At 34.9% G+C, this 18,053-nt stretch overlaps 1 protein-coding gene across 10 annotated transcripts in view; it reads right to left on the reverse strand.

Annotated features, from left to right (window-relative positions):
- Window positions 1-18,053, reverse strand: part of BIRC6 (baculoviral IAP repeat containing 6) — a 148,850-nt gene that overhangs the window by 69,758 nt on the left and 61,039 nt on the right. For 8 of the 10 annotated variants that reach the window (XM_087966334.1, XM_087966355.1, XM_087966335.1 and 5 more), the window contains 13 exons: window positions 17,745-17,903; window positions 17,006-17,160; window positions 15,932-16,058; window positions 13,491-13,601; window positions 11,936-12,069; window positions 11,506-11,633; window positions 7,963-8,525; window positions 6,368-6,543; window positions 5,695-5,791; window positions 5,103-5,297; window positions 2,861-3,061; window positions 1,468-1,747; window positions 97-353 (listed from right to left, as the gene is read on the reverse strand). In XM_087966334.1, coding sequence (XP_087822460.1) covers window positions 97-353; window positions 1,468-1,747; window positions 2,861-3,061; window positions 5,103-5,297; window positions 5,695-5,791; window positions 6,368-6,543; window positions 7,963-8,525; window positions 11,506-11,633; window positions 11,936-12,069; window positions 13,491-13,601; window positions 15,932-16,058; window positions 17,006-17,160; window positions 17,745-17,903 — 2,583 coding nt within the window. The remainder of the gene's footprint in view (window positions 1-96; window positions 354-1,467; window positions 1,748-2,860; window positions 3,062-5,102; window positions 5,298-5,694; window positions 5,792-6,367; window positions 6,544-7,962; window positions 8,526-11,505; window positions 11,634-11,935; window positions 12,070-13,490; window positions 13,602-15,931; window positions 16,059-17,005; window positions 17,161-17,744; window positions 17,904-18,053) is intronic. The other 2 variants (XM_087966331.1, XM_087966328.1) reach the window with 1 other exon arrangement.

Genomic DNA, 18,053 nt, shown 5'->3' on the forward strand with positions numbered 1-18,053 from the left:
ATGTAAATGCATGATAATCTACTAATATGACTTCATTTTTGTGAGCAGAGGCCTCACCAAGCTTAAAACTAGAAAGAGATCAAACTATTCTCTTACCTGTAGGGTCACTCCCAGAGGCAGAACAATTTCTTAAAAGAATGTCAATTAGCTTGAGGCCTATTTTAGTGGACTGAAGCCCGATTTTTACAAGTACAGCCTCAATATTTGGAGAGTGCATGCCACAGTATGGTGACATCAGGAGAGCAGCACATGTCTGCAACAGGTTGGCAGTAGGTGCTGCAGCACTAGCCATCATTCCTTCTAAATCACTTATGTGAGTGAGGCAATGATGCAGCAGCCTTAACCATCCAATGCTGAAAAAGACAGAAGCATAATTAAAACAGATTCCATCTTGACTTCAACACAAAACATAATTATTATGTAAGTTGAAGTGCAAAACCAAAAGTACTGTTCCCCCACCCCTGCAGGTTTATCCAATTTATTAAAAATATATGAAAATAATTAGTATTAGTTTTGAAAGAAAAGCCCTCTGTTGAAATATGTAGACTTGAAGTTCAGAAGTTAGGGTTAGGGTTAACCCTCTTCAAATCAAAATTACAGGCTAGGATTGTTTATGTTACAGGCCCCCTTGGTACAAGTTACAATGAGAATGGTGTGAAACTTCAAAATCCAAATTTGAAAAGTACAGAGGGTAAAAAAAAAAACCCTCCTCTGGACTTGCTTGTCAGAAATTTGATTCTTCATGCCTTCCAAATTGTCTCTGAGGCCTAAATTTATAATCCAACGCTTCACGAACAGAAAATAATTATTTACGGTTATTTCCCAAATCTAATTAGATTTCTTAAACCGGACAAAGGTATAAAAGGAGGGACAATAACCATTAAAGGCTTACATATTAATCCAACAAACTTCAAAAACATTCAAATGTTTGTTGAAGTCTAGTCGCCACAGGGGACTGTCAGTCTTACTAGGTAGACCATACAGGAGATGCTTAGATAAGCTCTTTCTACTTTATTATAAAACTACATTGACAGAATCTTGCAAGCTTGAAAATACACTTCTCTCACCATCTTCATTACTGCCTGAGAAATTAGGGTCTCTTCTCAGCATCTTGCCCCACCCACTTATCCAGTTGTGGGCTATGCAGTCTCTTATATGTTCATTCCCTAGGTGGAGTCTCTTTGCTCTGTCTCCCAATGTCTTTCTCAAGTGCCATTACATGAACAGATGCAATCTGTATTAAAACTGCAACTGGAAGTCTATTTCCAAGCCTGATTGTCATACTTGGAATGATATTTAGAGAAATGTGGGTCGGCATAAGTCCACACAACTCCCCCTCCCCTGCTAAGCCTGAGGTTTGCTGGAGGGACAGCATGAATAATAATATCCAGTAAGTCTTATAACATAGCAAAATTGTTTCACATAGGAAAAATGAATTAATCTGATATCTCTACTGATAAAACATACCTTGTTTTAGATACCTGGTCTTCAGAAGGAAGGAATGGATTATTGACTGTTGCAGACGAAGTGTTACCAAAGGCAGTGAGTCCAAGTAGTTTAATCTGAGATAGTCCTAAAGTGCTAGCATCACGTGGGCGATGAAGGCGAAGACACACAGCTGAGGCAACTTCAGCTTTCACAAGCTGTATTTTTATGTAGGTAAGACCACTTGTGATAACAGGTGTTGACAAAGGTAACATGTTCACCCCATCTGCACTTATTTCAACAGATACCGAAGAAGGGCATGCTATAGAGATAGGAGTGTTCACATATATTTATATAGAGAGCAAAATTTACAGGCATCAATTTCATTATTTTAAAACATGAAATAAATACAAACATTCACATATAGAATAGCAATAGCCTTCCATCTTTCCAAGGTCAGTAAAATAAAGATCCAGATTGTTGGGGGCAATATATAAGTAATGCTTATACTGTGACCTGCTCAGAGAATGCTGTAAAGGACTATAGGGTGGTATATAAGCCTGTATGCTGTTGCATAAGTAAAACCATGAAACCTTGTGACATATGTCTGCACACATTCATAGCACCTGGAACAGTTGGTTATGGAACTAACAAAGGGAAGAGGGAATTATAACCCTAAAATACTAAGCTTTGTAAAAAAAACAAGTATTGAGATTATCAGAAACAAATGGCTGCTATTAATGTCTGTAACTGACTAGATATAGGAATCTTCTCAAAATGAGGAAGTAGGTAAAACTATAATGACAGGGAGGACCAAATATCTTAAGATAGTTTTTAGGTTACTCAAAACCAACAGAGAAGTAGCTGGTATGTATAGGTCAAATTAAAAAAGGTACATCAATGTTATTATAAATTATTAAATGTATAGAGTTTCTTTCTCCAAGAAAATTAACACTAAAGAAAAAAATCATAATTCTACATTTAGAATGGTATTGTGTATAAACATAACAGAAGCATGGATGAATTGGAGGACAGAAAGGTATGGACAAATAGTGTATTGTGAATAGTTTTGATGTAAACTATTTATAGCTATGTTTCTTTTTATCATATGACTTTTAATTTCTTATTTGTTTCCTGCACTCTACATAATGTTGATAATGAGTATAAGAATCTTGAAAGTTGTCTGCTTTAGTTTCTAGAACTTTGTCAGATCTTTTAAGATACGTCCTTTCTTCCAAGTATGAATTTTACAACAGATTTAAAACTGCACATTATTTGGCATAGGCCCAGCAAGTTGATTTATTATTTCAGTTTTTTTAAGATGGAACCTAGAATCAGATTGTGTTAACAGCACTCTTATTTTCACACAGTAATATCATTTCAAAGGACTTTCTTTACTGTTCAACTACAAAGCAGGTATTGTGAAGATACCTACTTGCAAGAGAGGCAAGATGTGGTTGAATATGTATTTCTTTTAGCAACACTGCAGCAGGGAGATGAATTGTAAGGTCACACCAGGCTTCCTCAGGTAGAAAGATGTAAGACCAAGCGGCAGATCGAGCCCTTCGATGTGGTGGAGTTGCCTGCAGCAATACTTCAGCAGGCTGGGCTGTAGGACTACTTGACGTAATTGAGCCTTCAATAAATAATTGCCATTAATGTAAAAATATGCCAGATAACTTGCAAATTATCAAAAAGCCAAAGGAGAAGAGAAAAAAATAATATCTGTGTTTCCCACAGGCAAGCAGTTAAACTCCATTTGTGGCTACATATATTTTACTCACTGTTCTTTATATGCAACTAGAACAAATAAATATTACAGTATATGTGTGATGTCAAGTAGTGAGTATTTTACTTCCATTAAAAATGATAATGCTACACAGTTCACGTGAAGGTTCCTTCTGACTTGGTGTGAAAAAGGCATCATAAGGCTTAACTTTATTGCGTAGTTAGGCAGACATAATGTAATTTAGATCTTTATTTTAGGCTTTGTGCATTTACATCATATCCTTCCAAGTACTGACTGAGTTTGAGTGTATGCATAGTAGAGAGATACAGGTTAATCAAATCAGGCAGCAAGATTTGAGAATGGATAATTCTCCATACTCTATTCTCCAGAATGAACGAAATGGCAACTGATGAATGCTTAGAGAAAGAGTGGCCCACCTCTACTGTAAAGAAGGAGATTTTAAAATTTAATTTTGAAAGGTGATCTTTATCCTAAACTGATATACTATATAGAGAAAGCCTGTAATCAATGACACTCTTCAAGTAAGCTCTCCTGGCACCTTTCACCAAAGTCTCTTAAGAAAAAGCCTCCCCATTACTTTATAAAGGAGGGCCGTCATAAGACCATCTATCAGATATCAGAAATTTAATTGTCTTTGGGCAAAATATATAAGCCCACAAAGTGTCTAACAACTTAAATTCATTTCTGCTGGAAGTAATTGTCTGTGGAACTGACTGCCTGAACAAATAAGAAAGTGTAAACTTGATTTTCTGGCCATTCTGGAGAAGGGAAGATATTATAGAGGATGGCTATTTAAAAAAAATGCTGTCTTGGATGAAAGGTAAGGAAAAGTTGGAGTTCCTTGGCATCAAGCCTAGGACAAAAATATATGTCACATGATCTTTGCCCTTACTAGTTGACAGAAATTACCGCAATAGTAAATGCATTCCTCACAACAACAGACAATTTCTATATATTTCCCACTGAGAGTAAGAAATGACAGAAACTTAATGCAAATGTTTATAAATTGCGATTACCCTAAATAGAAGTTCTTAATTTTCAATCATGCTTCATACTGTCAGAGAAATACTTGTGATCTCAGGGGAACACAGAGCACCTAATTACATGGTCTGCTCCCATCTTTAAAAATACCATTAAACAATCAAAAACACTACATATAAATTTGAAGCACAAGTCTCTGGAAATGTTTTTTTTCAGTGGTGTTGGAGAAACACTAAACAGCTTTTAAAAATATGTTACATTCCTAAAGTCTTTGCAAAGATAGATTTTTGCTAATGATTATCACATAAAGCAAATACACAAAAAATGAGAACGTTTCTGAACCAAAAAGCATAATGGGAATCTTGGTCACTGTGAGAACAGAATTTTTTTAAAAATGCTAATGTGTTTAAATATTTTTAGCTACAATGAAACGAGGAACATCGAGTGATTTTAATTCCAAAAAGCTATGCTTAAATGCGATGACTTTAAATCATGTTCTTATCTGAGCTGCCATACAACTGATGCTCTAAACACTTACTAGAACCTGACTAAAACATATGTAAATCAAATTTAATGGTGAAGCAGTTACAATGTAATCTCTCCATGTTTTTCTCTGTGTAAGAGATTGATATGGTATAGGGTTTCCTGCTTGAGCAAAGGGTTGGACTAGAAGATCTCCAAGGACCCTGCCAAATCTGTTTTTCTGTTATATCAAATCTTAGCCAAAGACTAGATAATTCTGTATAGTTCTTCCAAATTTTTGAATATATAATTTTGTATTGAAAATCCTGGTTCAGAATTTCAGACAACCTATTTCATGATACCTGAAATATTTAATATTATTTTAGAAAATCTGAGTTTTCCTCAAAACCTGGCAACATATTCTATTCTACGAAACCTGTATGTGTTTCAAAATCATACCAAGCTATAGGGGTACATAACTTACCCAATGGTGCAAAATTGTGGATTCCTTCTGCATTATCAGGCTCAGAAGCTAGTACTCTTGCTTTCAAAGTACCATCTGTTCCCTTGCTAGGGCCAGAGTCTAAGAACTTCATAATAGTTGAAACCATGCTTCTTGCTGTATTTACAATGGCTCTGGTACTGGTCACCATGTTATTGCAAATGAGCTGAACACCTCCTAAGAAAGAAAGTCAATAAATCCCGAGAATAACAATATGATCGGTTACAATTTAAACAGTTTTGACAAAAAGCTGAGTACAGTTTATTAAAAATCTGGAAAAATTATGCCTACACAAAAAGAGGATATTCAAAATTCTTTGGTCAGGATTTAAACCATATTTGAGACCAGCCTCTTTGCAACTATTTCCCCTCACATGTTCCCTTCCTTTCTCCTGTTCTCTTAATAGTCAAAAACTGTTAGAGCAAAAGTGCAGTCTGAAGTACACAAATTGGGAAGGCTGCATAGGGACAGAAGGAGCCATTTAGTTCATACGCAAATCTGTTTTGATTGTAATTTTGATTGCTTTGATTGTAATTTCAATATATTTATAGAATATGGAAAATAAGATCCTTACCCATATCATGAAAAACTTTCAGTGCCTCATTGGTATCCAGCACTCTTAAAATGAACCATAGCAAAGGTTCAGACAATTGGCAAGTGGCAAGAGAACCCTAGTGGAAATACAAAAAAAACAACAACACACACACATTTACCTAGATGTACATAATCAATTGATAAGTTAGCTAAATATGTTGGCGTCATATTACAGAGGAAAATGATCTATTCTTATGGCTATTTCTATGGCTGTTTAAACAATTAAAATAAATGAAAGAACACAATTCTCCCAATATCTGAACTGTTTTTTCCCCCTGAAACTAAAATTCAGTTTGAAGTTAACTGAAAAGCAGTGAAACAAATCTGTCAATGCCCATTATTTCTATTGCAAAGAATAATGTCTACAGTTTATATTAGTAAAGTGTCAGTTAATATTTTCATCTCAGTGTCATTTAAAGGACTCCTCCATGTTTAATAAAAAAGAACTCACTGGAAAGAACTAAAAGAGCAATGAAGTTACCTCAGCAGATTTAGATTAAGCATTCATTGCTTCTTTTCTTTCTCCCTATTTAATTCAGTTCAAGTTTATAACACAGAAAAGACTGTAATCAGCAGTCCAAACAACTTCCCCAAGCTTTCAGCAGAGACAGAAGATCAGAAATTAATTACAAGATAATACTTTGAACACTTACTTGTCTCCCCATATACCCACAGGCCATGTAGGTAAGAATTGGCTGAAGCATCACTTGCACCGTTGTAGCTTTTTTACTGAGTGTTGTTAATATAGTAAATAATCCATCTCCAACTGATATGGCATCCAATCCTCCATGAAAATTCTCATGTTTTGTAAGATGTAAACCACTGGCCCCTAGCATATAAGAAATTGCATAAATCTGAAGACACTGGGAAACAGTGAAATATTTAAGATAACATTATCCATTTAATTTAAGATAACCTTTCTACCTTTCCAAAAAAATAATAATATAAAATTATCAACTCATGTTTTTTTGTTGAAGGACAAAGAGCACACAGGACAGTAAGTTTAGCATACTCCTATTTCACTATCATGCGCGTTAATGACAAAACAAAAAGGCAAAAGTGGATTTATAATAACATTTCCAGTGCAGTTTTGTAGGTTTCAATGGGCAGAAAATAGCAATAAGTATATTATATTATTTTTCACATTGTTGTATAAGAGTGGGACCTTTCCCTCTCAAAATCTATTTTCTTGAACTTCTTTCTGAACATGCACAAGCTGACTAAGAGACCACTGAGACAAATATATCCATTCACATATTAAGACATCATATTCTGAGTCAATTACGTAGTAAGTACTTTGACTCAGTATGGGTGGAAACCGAATTCATTCTCCCTCTGCCTCTGCCTCTGCCTCTCTCTCTGATGTATTCTATGTATTTCATAGAAGTCAATAACATTTTATGTAGTAAAACAACTCTAGAATGTTTACAAGACCGTTTGACTGCTACAAACTCTGCACTCTTTCCAGTGCCAGATTAAGAGACAGTATGGTATTGTTATTAAACTGGTGGATTAGGAATAGGGAAAGACATTCAGATGGACCAGGAACCATGGAGGTTCCCTTGGTGACTTTGGGCTGGTCAGCTCAAGCCACTTCACAGGTAGCTGCAAAGTTGTTACTGAGGATATAAATTGAAGGATGAAATACTACATATGCCATTTTGAATTTCTGGAAGAAAAGTGGAATGTGTATCTAATGAATACATGTTTGCTAAAGCATTTTAAAAGAAATGTATTCAGTTTCTCTTTCTATTTCGTTTGGTTTTATTTTGCTTAATTGGCTATTGCATTTTATTCTATTATTTGTATTATATTTCTATATTTGATATGGATATTTTTCTAATTATTGCACATCATCCTTCATTTTTTAAAAATAAATTTTAAAGGAAAACTTGAGATTGATTGGTATGTGGGGAAGAACAGGGTTTAACACAGATTTTTATTTGTGTTGTTTTCAATTCTAACTGAGCTATTCCAGCTTGTCTGTCTGCGTAGTTGTTAGGAGTAAAAAATGTCTTGATCGCACATGATCAATCATTCATTCATTTAGGTTACATAAAAATATTTGAAATACAGAATATTCTTACAAACAAAAACTCTAGAGCCAACTTATTTAAATATGGGTGTAGCTGGGATGACAGCAGGCAGCATTATGCATTACCTAAGAATTGCACGCAAGCTGCTCTGCTCTTTTGAGATGGTTAAGCAGGATACAGAAATGATATACACGCATAATTAAAATACCTACCAATGATCATTGCCATAGCACTGCTGTTACATTGGCCCAGAGCAGACAGAATTTGGCTCATAATTTGTTGGTTTGCTAAGACTAGATCAGCTACATAGACAGTGGAGCCTTGAGTACTCCCACTGTTTCCACTGCTATCTTTTCCACCAGAAACCTTTTCTTCGTCGGAGACGCTGTCCATGGTGCTGCTGGCCACCTGAGCCCGAGCACTATATTCTCTGTTGCTTGAAAGAGGCAGCTGAACCAGGATATTGACCAACTTGAGCAAATCAAACATGAGCTGATCCCTTGTCATCTCTCCACAGACTGCTTTGGCATCTCCTGGCCGGATGATATTAGCAAAGAGGCCTCCAAAACATGCTCGGGCACCCACTGAACTGTCAGAACCACTACGAGACATTACTTTGTCGGTACATGTAATGTAATGGTGCACTAGAAATGTGATGGATTCAACGACAGCGGAAATGGTGCTCACTGAAACAACTTCAAAATTCTGCTCAAGGGTAAATTCCAAAAGCTTCACTTGTGCATCCAGAGGACCCTGGCCAGTCTGGAAAGCACCCCTGGAAATAAAGGGAAATGAAAATTAGAGTTATTTTGGCTGATGAAAATCAAAATACATGCCTGTATACATACTGCATATTTATATTTTATTATATAAGCTTAGCCAAAAACCTGCACAGAAATAAAAATACCAGAAGACACACACACAAAAACGCATGTGCATGCGCACACACACACAAAATAAGGAATGAAACATAAGAGAAAATTGTAAAAACAGTTTTCATTAGCACATTTCCCCCTTCTTTTCCATTTTTTTCAACCACTAACCATTACTTAAATATTTATGATTAAACATTAAACATTGGAGGTTGTTGCTTATATTTTAAGTCATTTCATCAATCATTTTTAATTGATCTTTAATTTTTTTCCCCTAGAAAACATATTCCAAGTGCATAATTTTGTCTTGCTGTGTAGCTTGTTATGTATAAATAAGCCATTCCTGCTGACATTCAGTTAAACTTTTTATGAATAATATATTTTCAGTTTTCTCATTGTTGCATATTCCCAATTTTGGTCTCCCAATCTTGTATCATCAGCCAAATTTCATTTTACCAACCTTTTGCCAATTTTAATACTGTGTTGTTACTACTTGAGTACATCATGATGCTTTTTATTTATATTTTAAAAATTGTTAATAAAAATACTTATGGTTTTAATTGAAAATTATTGTTTAAAATTCTGAATATTTCTAATACTTCTGAGGGCTTTTTTTTTTGGCATGACCATGACGTGATATAATGTTCCTTTTTGACTGTGGCATTTCTAGCACTTACTATATAATTTGTCCACCTAGGTAATCAATGATGGATACCTTCTATAATACATTTTATACAGTGTTGGGATTCTACCAGTTCGAACATGCTACTGTTCGGCCGAAGTAAAAAAACAGCTACCAGTTCGTCCGAACCAGTATTTTTTTTTCCTCCTGACGATCAGCTGTGTCAGAATCCCCCTCGCTGTCTTACTGCTTCGCCCAGGAGGCTTTCATGAGGCCCAGGAGGCAAAAAGGGGCATGGCTGCAAAGCGCCCCCCCCCCCCCATGCTCTGTGTTTTGCCTTCCTGGGCCTCAGGGAAGCCTCCTAGTAGCAAAACGCCCCCAGGAGGCTTCCCTGAGGCCCAGGAGGCAAAAATACCAGAGTGTGGGGTGGGTAGGTGCTGCACAAAAAAAGCCATGCCCACTGTCACATGGCCACCTCCCACCTAGCCACACCCACAGAAATGGTAGTAAAAAAATTTGGATCCCACCCCAGATTTTATACCGATTTCCCCCTAAATTATATAAGTTGGAATGAATTTTATTATTTTTTCCCATTTTGCTGCTGTAATTGCGTCTTTAACATTTTGCATTCACTTCAACGAGCAATGTTTAGTTTATTCTGTCTCTGTGTCATATTTCAATAACTATTTATAAATACATTCCAATAGTTTCTCTTGATTCTAAGTGTTTCAAATCCTGTAATCTTTCTCAGAGTCACGTCCTTCTTAAGATCACTTTGTACTATTCCATCAATTTGAAAATACATTAACTGTGGTAAATTCCTATCTTCCTTAACAAATTCATGCTGTGTCTTTAGTCTAATTCCTTAGTCTGAATGTGCTACATTAGCAAATGCAATTAAATCTTTCTTGTTGTAATTATCCTCAATCTAAAATATAAAATCATGCTGGTGATGGCTAGTGGTAAAAGCCTTGGATTTATCCTTATTCTCAGAAGACTCCAAATTTGTAAACACTTTGTCTTATAATATGCTCCTTCAAATTATTTTCTTCTTTTCTTTCTTTATACCATAAATACTTTTGAAGGCCTTTAGTTAAATTAGCTCCTTATGGGAGCTGGGAAGAGTTCTGTGGCAGCTTAATAGAACTCACTAAGCCCAAAATGTTGGCCATCATAACACTTGATGAAAAGCTTAACCCCTCCCCCCACCCCCCAAGTACTATTGCAACTAGGAATTGTTAGGGCAGTGGTGGCTAACCTTTTGGGCTCCTGTGCCAAAATTGCGCGCACTTGCATGCTCGCGTGCCAGCACCCAGAAGGCAATGCGCACCCCCCATGTCCCTACGCGTGTGCATGCAATCCCCCTCCCGCCCCCTTACCTGCACTGCGTCTCACAGCTGATTTTCGGCTGGTTTGAGGCCTTTTTCGGCCTCCCAAATGCTTGAGGAAGGCTTCTGCAGGCTTCTACAAGCTTTGTAGGCCGAAATCTAGCCCCGTTTCATCACTTCCTGCTTTTCTGAAAACTTTTCAGTGAAACGGAAGTGACGAAACGGGGTTAGATTTTGACCTACAAAGTTTGTAGAAGTCTGCAGAAGCCTTCCTCAAGCCTTTGGGAGGCTGAAAATCAGCTGTGAGGTGCACACATGCGCAGTGAGGTAAGTTTGCCTGCAGCTCGCGTGCTCACACAAATGGTTCTGCATGCCACCTGTGGCACACGTGCCATAGGTTCGCCATCACGGGGTTAGTGAAACAAGCCCGCCAAACTAAAGGGTGCCTGATCCAATATGGTTTGTAAAGTAGCCCTTCCTTTTGTATGCATACACCTAGTTTCTGATTTATTTCCTGAACCATTGCTGATTTTTATTGTAAACTTCCAAAGAACAATAATGCATCACTAAATAACTTCCATGATCTTAGATATTGTCTTTATTGTTTATATGTATTGCTCCTGTTGGATTTTTTTAAAAAAATGTAATCATTCTCTTAGCTTGCCAAAAGAATTTCATGCTGGTGGTTTTCAGTTTTACTTTGCAGGGTCCAAAATAATTATGATTAGGGTTTATTTTTTAATTATGAATTCAGATAAAAATGTTTTTTCCTCTTCAATTCTTGTTCCAAGGAATAGTTTTAATATGTTTAACAAGTCAGAAACATGGTAATTTAATATCCGTTTGCTGAAAATTGAAAAATTCTAAAAATAAACACATGCAATGTTTCTATAGTCCAAAACTATAAATTTTGGTATTTATAATAAACATTACCTCTCAATTGAAAGAATATGTATCAACTTTAATAAAAATTCACTGAACATCTGAGGGCATGCTGAAGAAAGATGCACTTGTAAACGAGTAAGGAATTCTTGCATAGCTTGGGTGGCTGTTGGGCCAACCTGAAAGAGATTTAAAGAAGTATTTGTATAATACTCTGAATAACTACATAGTCTGAAATAATTTATGACTAAATTAATGTGATTACAATTGCATTTCATTCTGATTTCAAGGGAACTGAGATCTACATATTCACATTTAAAATGGCAATGTTAATTGGTAGGTTTGAATACTCATATTATTTCTCTTAAAAGATTTAACATTTATCTATACATGCTTCAAACTGGCCATCTGAATAATACAAAAATAAGGATAATATATAAATCAAATCTGCAAAAAAATTAATATGAATGAAAAATATTACCTGTGGACTATGTTGATTTGTTCCATGGGGATTTGTTCCAGAAAGAAACTTCACTAAAATATGAATAAGATTAGGATCTGATACCAATAGCTGGGCAGTACTTTCCTGAGATGTAATGGCACTACTAGAACCAGCTGTAAGACAAATAAAAGGTTGGTTCTTCTTCAGCCTAAATTATAGTACCTATGACTCTGAAATGTTCATTCTATATATAGTATACAGTATTCTGAAATTCTGAATTTTAAAATACATTCCTTTCCAACTATCAAATAAGTACTAAGACATTCCTAAATGCCAGGAGGGTTAATAAAGTCAGGATTCCATTCTGTTACTTAAAAGAGACCCTGGCCTCTTGTTGCCACCCTGAATGTCTTAAATACTTAGCTATAAGGTACCAGATCTCTTTCATAGCTCCATCTGTCACTTTCAAAACAAAAGAAGGGCCACCAGTTTCAAGCAGCCAAGCTGTGTGGGAGAAATACATATAGGAGGAGCAACAGCTATGTTTATCAAGATTATTAATCAACATTATAAAAACTGGGAATAAACAATGCATCTTTGGAGCTAACAGAATTTGGAAACCACATTATGGATGCTTACAGATATTTTTGCAAAATGGCTACTATGAGAAAGTCTTTAACAAAGTATTGGGTTGGACATAGCCACAAAACACACATATACCAGAAGACACAGTAGCACCTAAGGATGTACTGGTATATTACTATTCCACTTTAACACTGTGTTCCTTTTCTATGTAGTAGCCATACTGCACAAGCAGAAATCTATATCCATCCAGTTTTTATTTGCTAAGAATGCTTATGCACCCTATGCTAATAAATGTAGGTGATCTGTAAAATGTATCAAATTAAAAATGTTTTGAATTCTCAGAAATACTTTGTTTCAATCCATAATCTGTATTTTGGGCTGGAAATAGCTGTTCTGATTCACTGGAAGTGCACCAACCCTTTCTTAAAGTGTTTGGACTCAATCTGAATTCAAAACAGAATTATTGCAAAGTCAATACATTTCAGACTAGAATCGTATGGGAACATTTTTTTGCTTAGGGCAGAACATTTTAAACTCAAAACAACTGTTTTGAATCCCAAACAGTCATACAGTCCTAATAAATGTTTCTTTCAGGTATGTCAATTTTTCAATTTGCTTTTTAAGAACAGATTTTTTAAAAATTAAAATTAGGTGCTGGATGCATGAAAGATATTTTCAGGCATACTGCTGCCAATGGAAAGATTACCCACCCAGTCATTGCTATCCACTATTCAGTATAAACTTATGGAGCTGATATGGTCTACACAAAGCATATTTAATGTAATGATCTAGCAAGTTGTGAACTGAAATCTAGATTCATTTGATCAGTAATTCTTATGTTCCATACACAGAATTAATATAAGAGGTTCTTATTTTATGCTATTTTAACAAATACACCGATTAAAAGGAGGCATCAACTTTTGGTGTCTACTACTTTTAGTCAAAACGATTTTTAAAAATTACTATTTTATAAAATGATAATTACATTTCTAGCTTAACTTGAACTTACAATTGAACTGCATGTTTGTCATGAGAGTTAGGCTGTGAAGTACAAGGCACCATGTTCGCAGCAAGGTATTAGGATACCATGCTAAGACAGTCAGGAAGCTAGTTACTGATGCTGAAAAAACAACAAAGAAATAAAAAATAGCATATCATACCCATAAGTCACAGTTTTTGGTATTATTATTGAATTATTTGAAAAGGGAACTGATCATTTTTTTTAGATACGGGGAAAAAAAAGCATTATGCCAGAGCCTTTAGTATTTGGATCTCCCAAGCGAGTAAATGAACTACATAAGTCACTTAGCAATAACATGCACGAAACTGGAAGAGCGGGGCAGGAAAAACTTATAATTTCATCATCATTCAAGATAAAAAATAATAATTATAAGACTCTGGTTTTGCTTTGGCTTGTTTCCCCTCTGTTGAAATGAAGACCAAGACTTTTACTTATTTATTGGTAATGGACTTATTCCTGTATCCACAGCAATTAACTGAGTTGCTATCATAGACAGCTATCATACAGTCACACTCCATGGGATCATTTCACATGTTGTCAGTGTGGTCAGAATATGTCAAGATCTGCATGCAGAAACCAAGCAATTTCCAACATAAAAACAAATTCAATGTGGGACATCTGTGTAAATATTTGATAATATATGAAGCAACATTTGTTGTCTTATTTAGGTAATCAGCATATGGCATATTAATGACCAAATTGGCCAACTGACACTAGGATAAGTATTATTGCTCTTTTTCTTTACAGACTAATAAAAAAAGGATAGTAATATAGCTTAACCCTCAAGCTTACGTACCAGTACATTGTGCAGCCCCCAGAGATAGAAAAAAGGAAGAAAGTAGGCACCAAATCTTTGGGGGAGATGAGCAGTTTAGATACGTGATAGATGTGTGTGTGCATACACATAAATACAAACACAGGTAGTCCTCAACTTACGACCACAATTGAGCCCAAAATTATGTTGCTAAGTGAGACAATTATTGACTTTTGCCCCATTTTATGACCTTTTTTTACTACATTTGTTAAGTGAATCACTCAAGCTGTTAAGTTAGTAACACAACTGTTAAGTGAATCTGGCTTTCCCATTGACTTTGCTTGTCAGAAGGTCGTAAAAGGGGGCCTCATGACCCCAGGACACTGAAACCATCATAGATATGAACCAGTTGCCAACCATGCAAATGATGATTATGTCACCATGTTGATGCTGCAATGGTCATAAGTATGAAAAATGGCCATGTCACTTTTTTCAATGCTGCTGTAACTTTGAACTGTCACTAAATGAATGGTTGTTAGTCAAGGACTACCTGTACATACCAACAGAGAGATTAAGAATGCTGAAATTTATTTTGAAGTCAAATTGATTGGAGATGCTACAGAGTGGTAAATACAAAATTTCTTTCAAATAAAAGAAATCCAGGAATTAATTTATTTATTAAATTGCTATACCGCCCACCTCACCTAAGTGACTCTGAATGGTTTGCAACAGCAGGCAACTCATACCACAGAATAAGAAGACATTCACTTATGCTAACTATTCTAAGGTATGAATGAGGGAAAGAAACCTAACTGATTCTGTAATCTGTACATTTTGTCATTTTAAATACTCCTGAATTGCTTAAGTGTATTAAGAATTAACCTAAAGGCCACTTATCTATCTATCGATTTTATGTATTGCCCATTTTACTGTCAGAGTGACTTTTGGCTGTCTACCTAATATGGAGATCACCTAAAACAGTGTTAGAATTAACTCCAGTTGAAAGCTTAATTTGTTTTTAACATACTTTAATGTGGGAAAAATGTATTCCAGAAAGTTTTCTGGTAGAAAGAAAAAGTGAATTCAGGAATTGGTTTTCAAATATAAAGGAGCTTGATGTATAAAGGACTCAAAGTGTCGATCTCCTATCTTTTTCTTTTTGATAGTTAATTTGAACTGGAGATAGTTCTTCAATTTACCATATAATGTAACAAAAAATCCAATCTGAATATATAGTCTATGACCACAATTGAACCCAAAATTTCTGTTCATAAGTGAGACATTAGTTAAATTAATTTTGCCCCATTTGTTAAGTGAATCACTGCAGCTAATAAGTCAAGTTGTTAAGTGAATCTCACTTGCCCATTGGCTTTGCTTATCAGAAGGTGGCAAAAGGTGATCTCATGACCCCGGGACACTGCAACCATCATAACTGTAAGTCAGTTGTCATATATCTGAATTTTGATCATATGACCATGGGGATGTTGCAGCGTTTGTGTGAAAAATGATCATAAGTCACTTTTTTCCAGTGCCACTGTAACTTCAAAAGGTCACCAAATGAACTGTTGTAAGTTAAGGGCTACCTGTAGTACAATATACTGAATACAGCAGAAGTCCAATATTTTTAAAACTACTGATTTAGGTCAATGTAGCAGTGCATAGTGATGCAGCTCACCTTGATTTAAAGGAATGACAGGTGTCCGGTTGGCATTGTATAAGAAAATGTCAGTACAGTTGTCTTTAGTTCCAGAAGTTCCAGAATTCAGGCTTAATGTGAGCCATAACTGTAGTAGGGACTCAAGCTAGAGAACAATTATTAGCAAATGTTATTTAAAAGGCATACTTAAAACATGATAACATGTAACTGATAACTTGAAATTAAGATTTCAAACATCAATTTTTTACTTTGGTTAACAAACTACTGTTGCAGACTGCATGCATTATGTTTGTCATATTGTAATTTGCATGGTTACTAAAAGCAGATTATAATCAGTTTGTCAAAGCATCATCGTAACATTCTGTTTGTTGTTGTTGTTGTTGTTGTTTTAAATATTTGTGTTTGTTTTATTGTAGCATTATAATTTGTTTTCCTCCCCCAAGGTTCCACTGCTTACTTGAATTTAGGAATATACTTACTTTAACAATGTAATTGTATAAACTAATGAAAACAATCTCAGAATCCAGAAGATGATATTATAAAAATGTAATACTGTAAATTCCAGTTTAAATATATTGTAACTGGATGTTAGATAAATGTTATGAGAAACTACAGTTTAAAGCACTAGTGCACCAGTGTATATCCTACATCAAAAATGTATTGTATTATGTTTTAGTATAACATGTGAGTCTTAATCCCCACATGCATACCTATATTTTTAAATGGTGATAAACTTTTTAATTAAAATTGTTATTAATATTTTGTTGTTAACAAGTGCTTTCCTATAAGGATTAGCATTAGAATATACTATTTAATTTGTAAAAGTACATCATTAATGATTATCTGTATGTCTGTCTATTCTAGAAATACAGACATCAATTTATTTTCAATTACATTTACATTACATTTATTAAAGTAATGTGGCACACTGTCAAGTACTTTTATTAGGAACATCAACCTGAAAACACAAACAACAGCAGGCTAGGCATCAACTCAATAAAATATAGTGCTGAGCAACTGTACATTTCTTGATTCTAAATGCCTACATAATATATGAATTTTCTACAAATTACAATAGGAACAATCATGTACCTGAACATGATGGACTTGTAGCATGGAAAATAGTTTATTGAAGCATGCACTTAACACTGGAATGGAGGACAACTGGATAATAAACTGATTGTTTTGATTTGAAGTGTGCAACCCACGCAGCAAAGAATCATCTGTTCCACCAGGAGACTGAGTTACTAGCAAAAAAAAAAAAAAAGCCAAGACATTTTTAATTACAAAAGAGAATCACACAGTGTTTATCACTGAATGTGTTATTCTTCCAAAATATCATGATGTTTCCTAGAATTCAAACTGAATTAAATAACTTGAAAAAACAGATTGATGATACAATAACTTAAGTTCAAACTGTAATTAATCTGGCAAACATATTGCTAGGAAATTGAATTAAATTCTTTGCATATCCTAAGTTCTAGAAATCACCTATATTAATCAATGCTTCATTGTTTATGTCTACATGCTTATTGATGTATACTGTAAATAACCACCAAGTTGATAAATATTAGCTAGACAAATTGACACTTGTTGAAATAACATCTTAAGAACATCCTAAAAAGAGAAATAGGTTTCCTTAATAGGGAGCTACAATACACTGCAAAAAGCCTTCTCATATATATTTATCATGAACTAAGAAATTAATAGGGTATGTAAAACTAAGTATACACTGGGAAGTTGATATGTTGCTGTTAGGTATAATTGACATAATACAACCACTATTCAGCTACAAGTTCCAGACTATCTACAATAGCAAGAGAAAGATTACCATAACATTCAGAGATGCTGAGGTTTAACTGTGCAAAATTACATGTAGGAGATGTATTGGTCAGGGCCTGCAAAATGGAATCTGCTTCCAGAGTAGACATCATTTTCAGCATCAGTTCTGCTTGATGTTCCAATCCAACCTCTAAACGTGCATCTAAAGCTTTGGAAAGAATCATAAAATGCATTTGTAAATTACATCAAACAGGTAAAATTCTACATATTTTAATAGTAAATATTGTATTAAGCCTTAGTACATTATTAAATATTTGTTTACTCTTATATAAATCAGTTTTGACTGATTCATACATTT

This window comes from Notechis scutatus, chromosome 1, assembly GCF_049901735.1.
Source record: "Notechis scutatus isolate UNSWTSFEM ecotype Mainland chromosome 1, rNotScu1.2, whole genome shotgun sequence".
Taxonomy (NCBI): domain Eukaryota; kingdom Metazoa; phylum Chordata; class Lepidosauria; order Squamata; family Elapidae; genus Notechis; species Notechis scutatus.